General features: G+C 42.8%; 1 protein-coding gene across 1 annotated transcript; it reads left to right on the forward strand.

Moving 5' to 3' along the window:
• The first annotated feature begins 859 nt into the window (after positions 1 to 859).
• LOC135561251 (beta-microseminoprotein-like) lies at positions 860 to 5,978 on the forward strand. Its single transcript, XM_065002727.1, has 4 exons — positions 860 to 882; positions 4,520 to 4,628; positions 4,837 to 4,939; positions 5,772 to 5,978. The coding sequence occupies exons 1-4, from the start codon at positions 880 to 882 to the stop codon at positions 5,899 to 5,901; spliced, it is 345 nt and encodes a 114-aa protein (XP_064858799.1). The 5' UTR covers positions 860 to 879; the 3' UTR covers positions 5,902 to 5,978.
• Positions 5,979 to 10,614: the final 4,636 nt, after the last annotated feature.

The raw sequence follows: 10,614 nt of genomic DNA on the forward strand, positions 1-10,614 counted from the left end.
AACCTCCCATGCCACTCTGTCAACATCACGGCAAATCTCATGCGAGTGCATTCCATCTATTGGCACAATGGACAGTTTTTAACATCTCGTCCCGTGTTTTATGATTCTGAGCTTATGTAAACTTCTGACCCACTGGAATTGTGATACATTGAATTATAAGTGAAATAATCTGCCTGTAAACAATTGGTGAAAAAATTAATTGTGTCATACACAAAGTAGATGTCCTAACTGACTTGCCAAAACTATAGTTTGTTAACAAAAAATGTGTGGAGTGGTTGAAAAACTAGTTTGTTTTAATGACTCCGACCTAAGTGTATTTAACTTCCGACTTCAACTGTATATATCCTTCACCTACAATACATTGAAGTAGAAGTCCTCGTGTGTGTGTGTGTGTGTGCGCGTGTGTGTGTGTTTTTGTGTGTGTGTGCGTGTGCGTGCGCGTGCGTGTGTGTGTGTGTGTGTGTGTGCGTGCGTGCGTGTGTGTATGTTTGCTAGGTATGTGTTTCTACCTCTCTTGTAAATACAGACACATTCTCAGCTGTGCAAAGTTCATCAGTAAAAACTGAAGACACGTGGCCATTCTGGACTGTGTATTTGAGTCGTATTTACTGTTCCAGCACTGCCTTAAACAAATACTGTTCCCTGTTGTTCAGAGATTGATAGATTTAAGAGTTATGGGCAAATTCGCTATGCACATAGAGCTTTGGGGAGAGCAGGTGCGCTCCAGCTGTGTGTACGAACTTAAGTAAATACATTGGGAGGGCAGTTATGACTACTGTGTGATATGACGACATTGGGAGGGGTATTAACGTCTTATATAAAGCTGTGAACGGGGAGACATAAGACAGTTCAACTTTTGACAAGAAGACTTCTGTCAGCATGGTACGTACCCACATCGTAGGGACCCTAGAGTAGGGCCTCTCTGTTTTGGGATTAGAAGTTATTACATATCACTTGTGAAATGTTATAAACATACATTTGATGCCAGTTATGAATTGTATTTATTATTTCAACTTTAGTATCAGATGTTTATTAATAAGTATTTAATAAGTAAATATGTGAGCGATGTGTGTGTGAGTGAGCGCTGCGTGTGAATCTGTGTTGAGTCTGTCAGTGAACGCTGAGGGCCTATTGAAACAAGCATTGGCTAGTGTACTACCGAGCCAAAATCACTCGCACAGCTGATCATTAAAAACTGTCACATCTTATGCTTCACGGAGTCGTGGCTGAACGACGACAACATCAACATACAGTTGGCTGGTTATACGATGTACCGGCAGAACAGTGGCGTCTCGTAAGACGAGGGGCGGCGGTCTATGTATTTTTGTAACCAACAGCTGGGGCACAACAACAGCTGGTACTTCTAAGGAAGTAGCTAATTCTTGTTTTTTTTGTTTCCAATTTATGTAATCCATCTACAAAAATAACGTTTTCAAAACTAATATGGTCATTTTTGATCAAGATCGGGAGAACGTATCCCTGGACTGTCCACTTTTGAAATGTGTAACTAAGGACTGGATTAAATCCTTATGGCCGAAGTTTCGCGGAAAATCAGGTGAACTTTTTAAAGTCCGATTGAGCCGACATATGCAGTACGACTGCAGTCTCTGCAACCGCAAGAACATTGCTTTTAATTGTCGCGCTGAAACACTGAATTTCCATGATAGAGCGCTAGATCAAGTCAATCGTAATATTTAGATAATCTATATTTATTTTTATAAAATGTAGGCTAGTCTAATAAAGTTATTTAAAATAGCACGAGTTATGTTATCTTGACATATGTGCCTACTGCTTCTTTTTTCTTATACTCTTAACTATTTTTTACATTCGTCTGCCTTACGGTTTCCAATGCTCCTGATAGGTCGATATTTCATTTGAAGCATGAGTAGGGAACCTAGATGCAGCTGTCTGGTATCATAATCAACGAGACCAAATGATCTGTTAATTTATTCTTGTGGGAGTGTTTTAACATGCAAGTGAATGTAACCTCCAGTCAGTAGCGTTTTAAAGGGATAATTCGGGATTTTGGCAATGAAGCCCTTTCTCCACAGTACCAGTCAAAAGTTTGGACAAACCTACTCATTCCTGGGTTGTTCTTTATTTTTAATATTTTCTACATTGTAGAATAATAGTGAAGACATCAAACTATGAAATAATATGGAATCATATACTAACCAAAAAAAGTGTTTAACAAATCAAAACATTGATTTTTGATTTTTGATTCTTCAAATTAGCCACCCTTTGCCTTGATGACAGCATTGCACACTCATGGCAATCTCTCAACCAGCTTCATGAAAAATGCTTTTCCAGCAGTCTTGAAGAAGTTCCCACATATGCTGAGCATTTGTTGGGTGCTTTCCTTCACTCTGCGGTCCAACTCATCTCAAACCATCTCAATTGGGTTGAGGTTGGGTAATTGTGGAGGCCAGGTCATCTGATGCAGCATTCCATCACCCTCCCTCTTGGTCAAATAGCCCTTACACAACCTGGAGGTGTGTTGGGTCGTTGTCCTGTTGAAAAACAAATAATAGTCTCACTAAGCACAAACCAGATGGGATGGAGTATCACTTCAGAATGCTGTGTCTGCCATGCTGGTTAGGTGTGCCTTGAATTCTAAATAAATCAAAGGCAGTGTCACCAGCAAATTACCCTCACACCTCCTCCTCCGTGCTTCATGGCGGGAACCACACATGCGGAGATCATCCGTTCATCTACTCTGCGTCTCACAAAGAGACGGCAACCCAAACCCCCAAAATCTCCAATCTGGACTCATCAGACCAAAGGACACATTTCCGTCTGTCAAAAGTCCATTGCTTGTGTTTCTTGGAAGTCGAAGCAAGGCTCTTCCTCTTATTGGTGGACTTTAGTAGTGGTTTCTTTGTAGCAATTCGACCATGAAGGCCTGATTCACGCAGTCGCTTCTTATTGGTGGACTTTAGTAGTGGTTTCTTTGTAGCAATTCGACCTTGAAGGCCTGATTCACGCAGTCTCTTCTGAACAGTTGATGTTGAGATGTGTCTCTTACTTGAACTATATGAAGCATTTATTTGGGCAGCAATCTAACTTATCCTCTGCAGCAGAGGTAAATCTGGATCATCCTTTCCGGTGAATGTCCTCTGCAGCAGAGGATAAGTTAGATTGGCAGCAGCTACTCTTCCTGGGGTCCAGTAAAATTAAGGCAGAATATGCCATTTAAAAAATATTACAAAACATTCACAGATTTCACAACACATTGTGGCCCCCAGGATGGTACTCCACCACTACCACATATCTACAGTGTGTGTGCGTGTGTGTGTGTGTGTGTGTGTGTGTGTGTGTGTGTGTGTGTGTGTGTGTGTGTGTGTGCCAATGTGTGTGTTGCTTCACAGTCCCCGCTGTTCTATAAGGAGTTTACATCTGATTCTCCTGCTGCATCAGTTACCTGATGTGGAATAGAGTTCCATGTAGTCATGGCTCTATGTAGTACTGTGGAATAGAGTTCCATGTAGTCATGGCTCTATGTAGTACTGTGCGCCTCCCATAGTCTGTTCTGGACTTGGGGACTGTGAAGAGACCTCTTGTGGCATGTCTTGTGGGGTATGCAAGGGTGTCCAAGCTGTGTGCCAGTAGATTAGACAGGCAGCTCGGTGCTTTCAACATGTCAATACCGCTCATAAATAAAAGTAGTTATGAAGTCAATCTCTCCTCCAATTTCAGCCAGATTGACATGCATATTATTAATATTAGCTCTCTGTGTACATCCAAGGGCCAGCCGTGCTGCCCTGTTCTGAGCCAATTGCAATTTTCCTAAGTCCTTTTTTGTGACACCTGACCACACGACTGAACAGTAGTCCAGGTGAGACAACATTAGAGCCTGTAGGACCTGCCTTGTTGATAGTGTTGTTAAGAAGGTAGAGCAGCACTTTATTATGGACAGACTTCCCCCATCTTAGCTACTGTTGTATCAATGTGTTTTGACCATGACAGTTTACAATCTAGGGTCACTCCAAGCAGTTTAGTCATCTCAACTTGCTCAAATTTACACATTATTAGATTTTTTACAAGATGTATTAAAAAATAAAAAATAAAAACCCTTGAATGAGTTGGTGTGTCCAAAATTTTGAGTGGATATAATATTTCACCCTTTTTTATGTTGGCACAAAACTACCTCCATACTTCCATCATTTAAAAAAACAACATTGCCAGTTACATTCAGACATCTCTCATGACGTCAAAACGGAGAACACCATCGTGTTTGTGACAATCTCCCCTTTCCAAGACGAGTTCATATTAGTTTTGTTGGCCGTTTTGAGGATGTCTCATGGTCTGACAAACACTGCTGTACCAGATGCGGAAAGCTAACATAAACTGATGGATTAAGACGCAGGCATCTCTAGTTTACTGACACATTTTAATGGGGATGTTTTGTATGTTACTTCGCGCAGGTTAGCGCAGGATAAAGAAACCCAGCGTTAACCTGCAGGTGTGCGTAAAAGTATTCAGTGTTCTTTGCAATCAACCAATCGTGTGTCTGTCACAGGGTTCTCTCGTCCGTGTGGTAGTGTGTGTGCTGATGTTGGTGGTTGTGTGTCGAGCTCAGTGCTTCTTCCAGGAGCTGGAGACCAAAGACCCCAAGACTCCAGCAAAGGGTGAGTCTAGTCCTATACGACGATACTATTACAATTTGAATCAGTGAAGTTAGCACTGTAACCAGGATAAGGAGGGTGTGATGCTGTATGCGTTTGGTAATTTGGCAAAAACAGGTGTGTGTGTGTGTGTGTGTGTGTGTCTGTGTGTCTGTGTGTCTGTGTGTCTGTGTGTGTGTGTGTGTGTGTGTGTGTGTGTCTGTGTGTGTAGGGTGTGTGGATAAGGAGGGAAAGCAGCATGTGTTTGGTTCTTCATGGGTGAAGGACTGCTATGACTGTTCCTGCTCCGTGCGAGGCATCGGATGCTGCAACAGGTAACACCAGATTTCTGTATTAAATTCTAATAAGTTTTATAAGCATGAGTATAACCCTATCTGTCTCCACCTCTATGAGAGATGCACTAGTTATATTGAGAGATTGAAACCAGCAAACAACAGCCTGATTTGACCCCCCTCTCCCCCTCCTCCTCTCTTTCTCCCCTTCTCTCTCTATTTGTCTCCACCCCTTCTCTCCCTTCTCTCCCCCTCTTCCTTCTCTCCCTTCTCTCTTCGTCTCCTTCTCTCCCTTCTCTCCCCCTCTCCCTTCTCTCCCTTCTCTCCCCCTCTCCCTTCTCTCCCCCTCTCCCTTCTCTCTTCGTCTCCTTCTCTCTCGCTTGATCTGTCTCCACCTCTCTTTCTCCCCCTCCTCCCTTCTACCGCTCCCTCTATCTCCACCCGCCTTTCCCTCCCAATCCATCAATCTCTATCCATCCCCTCTCTCTATCTCTCTCTTTCTCCCCTCTCTCTCTCTCCCTCTCCCTCTGACCCTTGACCCTTGATCTGTCTCCGCCCCTCTCTCTCTCTCTCTCTCTCTCTCTCTCTCTCTCTCTCTCTCTCTCTCTCTCTCTCTCTTTTCCCCTCTCTCACTCTCTCTTTCCCTCTCTCTCACTCTCTCACTCTCTCTCTCTCACTCTCTCACTCTCTCTTTCCCCCTCTCCATTTTACCTCTCCCTTCTAACTCTCTCTCCCCCTCTCCCTTCTCCCTGTCTCCATCCCCTCTCTCTCTCTCCCTCTCTCCCTTTGACCTCCCACTCTCCCTTCTACCTCTCCTATTCCCTCTCCCTTCTACCTCTCCCTCTCTCCCCCTCTCCCTTCCTCTCCATGTCAGGATCCCAGAGGTGGTGGATCTCTCAGCAGAGTGTGAGCTGGTGGTGGACAGAAAAGCCTGCTCACACAGAGTGGTGATGAAGTCAGACAAGACCAAGGACTGTAACAGATCCTTCAGTATGGTCTTATAAAAATGTCTGCATGGTTGCATGTACACACCAACATGTATAGATGGAACTTACATCCAATAAAACAAGGCAACAGTGAACATGTCAATGTTTATTTGGATCCCCATTAGCTTTTTCAGAAGCAGCAGCTACTCTTCCTGGGGTCCACAAAAACAGAAACCATGACAAGTAACAAACACTGATACACTGATAGATCAGAACAGTCCAACAAATGTCCAATATAATGATATACAAACAATGCAGCTAAAAAATAAAAACAGTACAACAAAAATGTTGTGTTTGTGTGTTTGTGTGTCCCTTCCGTTCCAGGAGTTGGTTTTAAATCTGTTTTTTAAAGGTCATTTTGCTGTTTGCTTGAGTAATTGGCGATGGAAGGGAGATCAATGCCATCAAGGCTCTAAATAAAACTGTGTCTTGCAGCGAATTCGTTGAGGAAAATGTTGGTTCCACTGAAGTTCCAAACTACTTTAATGATTTTTTTCCTTAGCAAGATTAGCAAATTTAGACATGACATGCTAGCAATGAATGCCGACCCTGCACATCCAAGTATAACTGACCAAATTATGAAAGACACGCATTTTCTAACTGTGAATGTGGAAGAGGTGTGTGAATGTGGAAGAGGTGAGACAATTATTGTTGTCTATTTTGTATTTGTATTTATTATGAATCCCCATTAGCTGCTGCCAAGGCAGCTACTCTTCCTGGGGTCCAGCAAAATTAGGGCAGTTTATACAATTTTAAAAACATTACAATACATTCACAGATTTCACAACACATTGTGTGCATTCAGGCCCCTACTCCACCACTAACACATATCTACAATACTAAATCCATGTATATGTGTGTGCATAGTGCATATGCTACTGTGTGTTTGTGTGTGTGTGTCTGTGTGTGTGTGTGTGTGTGTGTGTGTGTGTGTGTGTGTGTGTGTGTGTGTGTGTGTGTGTGTGTGTGTGTGTGTGTGTGTGTGTGTGTGTGTGTGTGTGTTGCTTCACAGTCCCCGCTGTTCTATAAGGTGTTTACATCTGATTCTCCTGCTGCATCAGTTACCTGATGTGGAATAGAGTTCCATGTAGTCATGGCTCTATGTAGTACTGTGGAATAGAGTTCCATGTAGTCATGGCTCTATGTAGTACTGTGGAATAGAGTTCCATGTAGTCATGGTTCTATGTAGTACTGTGGAATAGAGTTCCATGTAGTCATGGCTCTATGTAGTACTGTGGAATAGAGTTCCATGTAGTCATGGCTCTATGTAGTACTGTGGAATAGAGTTCCATGTAGTCATGGCTCTATGTAGTACTGTGTGCCTCCCATAGTCAGCTCTGGTCTTGGGGACTGTGAAGAGACCTCTTGTGGCATGTCTTGTGGGGTATGCAAGGGTGTCCAAGCTGTGTGCCCGTAGTTTAGACAGACAGCTCGGTGCATTCAACATGTCAATACCTCTCATAAATAAAAGTAAAGTTAATAATTTCTCCATCAACAATAACAAGCCACCAGGGTCTAAGATCTTAGATAGAAAATGAATGAGGATAATAGCAGACGATATTCCCACTCCTATTTGCCACATCTTCAATCTACCCTTCTAGAAAGTGTGTTCCCTCAGGCCTGGAGGGAAGTAATAGTCATTCAGCTACCCAAGAATGGTAAGGCCCACTGTGCTGGCTCAAATAGCCAACCAATCAGCCAACACAGGAAATGTGTTCACCAGATACAATGCTATTTTACGGTTTATTTTATTTATTTTTCTGTCTGTCTGTCTGTCTGTCTGTCTGTCTGTCTGTCTGTCTGTCTGTCTGTCTGTCTGTCTGTCTGTCTGTCTGTCTGTCTGTCTGTCTGTCTGTCTGTCTGTCAAAGATGATCAATGAAAATAGGATACACCTCAGCTCAATTTTGAGTGTCATACAAAGGGTCTGAATACTTACGTAAATGTCATATTTCAATTTTTTTTAACATTTTTTTTTATAAATTTGCACACATTTCTAAAAACCTGTTGTTGCTTTGTCATTATTGGGTATTGTGTGTAGGTTGATGAGGGGAAAACGATTTAATCAATTTTAGAATAAGGCAGTAACGTAATAAAATGTGGGAAAAAACTATGGGTCTGAATTCTTTCTGAATGCACAATATGTAAATACACCACAGTTCAAAAGGGTTAGGGTTAGAATAGCCTAACCCTAACCCTAACCCTAACCCACAATATGTATATACACCACAGTTCAAAAGTCTGGGGTCACTTAGAAATTACCATGTTTTTTAAATAAAAAATATGTTTTTTGTCCGTTAAAATAACATCAAATTGATCAGAAATACAGTGTAGACATTGTTAATGTTGTAAATAACTGTTGTAGCTGGCAATGGCTTATTTTTAATGGAATATCTACATAGTTGTACAGAGGTCCATTATCAGCAACCATCACTCCTGTGTTCCAATGGAACGTTGTGTTAGCTCATCCAAGTTAATCATTTTAAAAGGCTAATTGATCATTAGAAAACTTTTTTTCAATTATGTTAGCACAGCTGAAAACTGTTGTTCTCATTTAAAGAAACAATAAACTGGCCTTCTTTAGACGAGTTGAGTATCTGAAGCATCAGCATTTGTGGGTTCGATTACATGCTCAAAATGGCCAGAAACTCGTCAGTCTATTCTTGTTCTGAGAAATGAAGGCGAGAAATTGCCAAGAAACTGAAGATCTCGTACAACGTTGTGTACTACCCCCTTCACAGAACAGCGGAGTTGACGTTGAGACTGGTGTTTTGCGGGTACTATTTAATGTACTTGTCCTCTTGCTCAGTTGTGCACCGGGGCCTCCCACTCCTCTTTCTATTCTGGTTAGTTTGGGTCTTTAAAGTGCATACTTTTATTTTATTCAGCTGCATTCACAATGATTCCAATTTTCTCCGCTTGTGCTGTTGTGGTGTTCATTGCCAATAAGCATTTCTCTATGGCCATGCTTTCCTCCTTGCTACCCCTACCCTGGTCAACAGCTCCGCACCCCCCGCAGCTCCTTGCCCAAGCCTCCCCAGCTTCTCCTTCACCCAAATCCAGATCGCAGATGTTCTGAAAGAGCTGCAAAACCTGGACCCGTACAAATCAGCTGGGCTAGACAATCTGGACCCTCTCTTTCTAAAATTATCTGCCGCCATTGTTGCAACCCCTATTACCAGTCTGTTCAACCTATCTTTCATTTCGTCTGAGATCCCTAAAGATTGGAAAGCTGCCTCAGTCATCCCCCTCTTCAAAGGGGGTGACACTCTAGACCCAAACTGTTACAGACCAATATCCATCCTACCCTGCCTTTCTAAAGTCTTTGAAAGCCAAGTTAATGAACAGATCACTGACCACTTCAAATCTCACCATACCTTCTCCGCTGTGCAATCCGGTTTCCGAACTGGTGACGGGTGCATCTCAGCTACGCTCAAGGTACTAAATGATATCATAACCGCCATTGATAAAAGACAGTACTGTGCAGCCGTTTTCATCGACCTGGCCAAGGCTTTCGACTCTGTCAATCACCGTATTCTTATTGGCAGACTCAATAGCCTTGGTTTCTCAAATGACTGCCTCGCCTGGTTCACCAACTACTTCGCAGATAGAGTTCAGTGTGTAAAATCGGTGGGCCTGTTGTCCAGGCCTCTCGCAGTCTCTATGGGGGCACCACAGGGTTCAATTCTCGGGCCGACTATTTTCTCTGTATATATCAATGATGTCGCTCTTGCTGCGGATGATTCCCTGATCCACCTCTACACAGACGACACCATTCTGTATACATCTGGCCCTTCTTTGGACACTGTGTTAACTAACCTCCAAACAAGCTTCAATGCCATACAACACTCCTTCCATGGCCTCCAACTGCTCTTACATGCTAGCAAAACCAAATGCATGCTTTTGACTGACTAGCATCACTACTCTGGACGGTTCTGACCTAGAATATGTGGAAACTACAAATACCTAGGGTTCTGGCTAGACTGTAAACTCTCCTTCCAGACTCATATCAAACATCTCCAATCCAAAATCAAATCTAGAATTGGCTTTCTATTTCGCAACAAAGCCTCCTTCACTCACGTCGCCAAACTTACCCTAGTAAAACTGACTATCCTACCAATCCTCAACTTTGGCGATGTCATCTACAAAATAGCTTCCAATTCTCTACTCAGCCAATTAGATTCAGTCTATCACAGTGCCATCTGTTTTGTTACTAAAGCACCTTATACCACCCACCACTGCGACCTGTTTGCTCTAGTCGGCTGGCCCCCGCTACGTTTTCGTCGCCAGACCCACTGGCTCCACGTCATCTACAAGTCTATGCTAGGTTATGCTCCTCTTTATCTCAGCTCACTGGTCACGATAACAACACCCACCCGTAGCACGCGCTCCAACAGGTGTATCTCACTGGTCATCCCCAAAGCCAACACCGCATTTGGCCACCTTTCCTTCCAGTTCTCTGCTGCCAGTGACTGGAACGAATTGCAAAAATCGCTGAAGCTGGAGACTTACATTTCCCTCACTAACTTTACATCAGCTATCTGAGCAGCTAACCAATCGCTGCAGCTGTACATAGTCCAGCTGTAAATAGCCCATCCAATCTACCTATATTGTTTTTATTTACTTTTCTGCTCTTTTGCACACCAGTATCACTACTTACACACCAGTATCACTACTTACACACCAGTATCACTACTTACACACCAGTATCACTACTTACACACCAGTATCAC

The sequence above is a fragment of the Oncorhynchus nerka genome, linkage group LG16 (genome assembly GCF_034236695.1).
Source record: "Oncorhynchus nerka isolate Pitt River linkage group LG16, Oner_Uvic_2.0, whole genome shotgun sequence".
NCBI classification, from domain to species: domain Eukaryota; kingdom Metazoa; phylum Chordata; class Actinopteri; order Salmoniformes; family Salmonidae; genus Oncorhynchus; species Oncorhynchus nerka.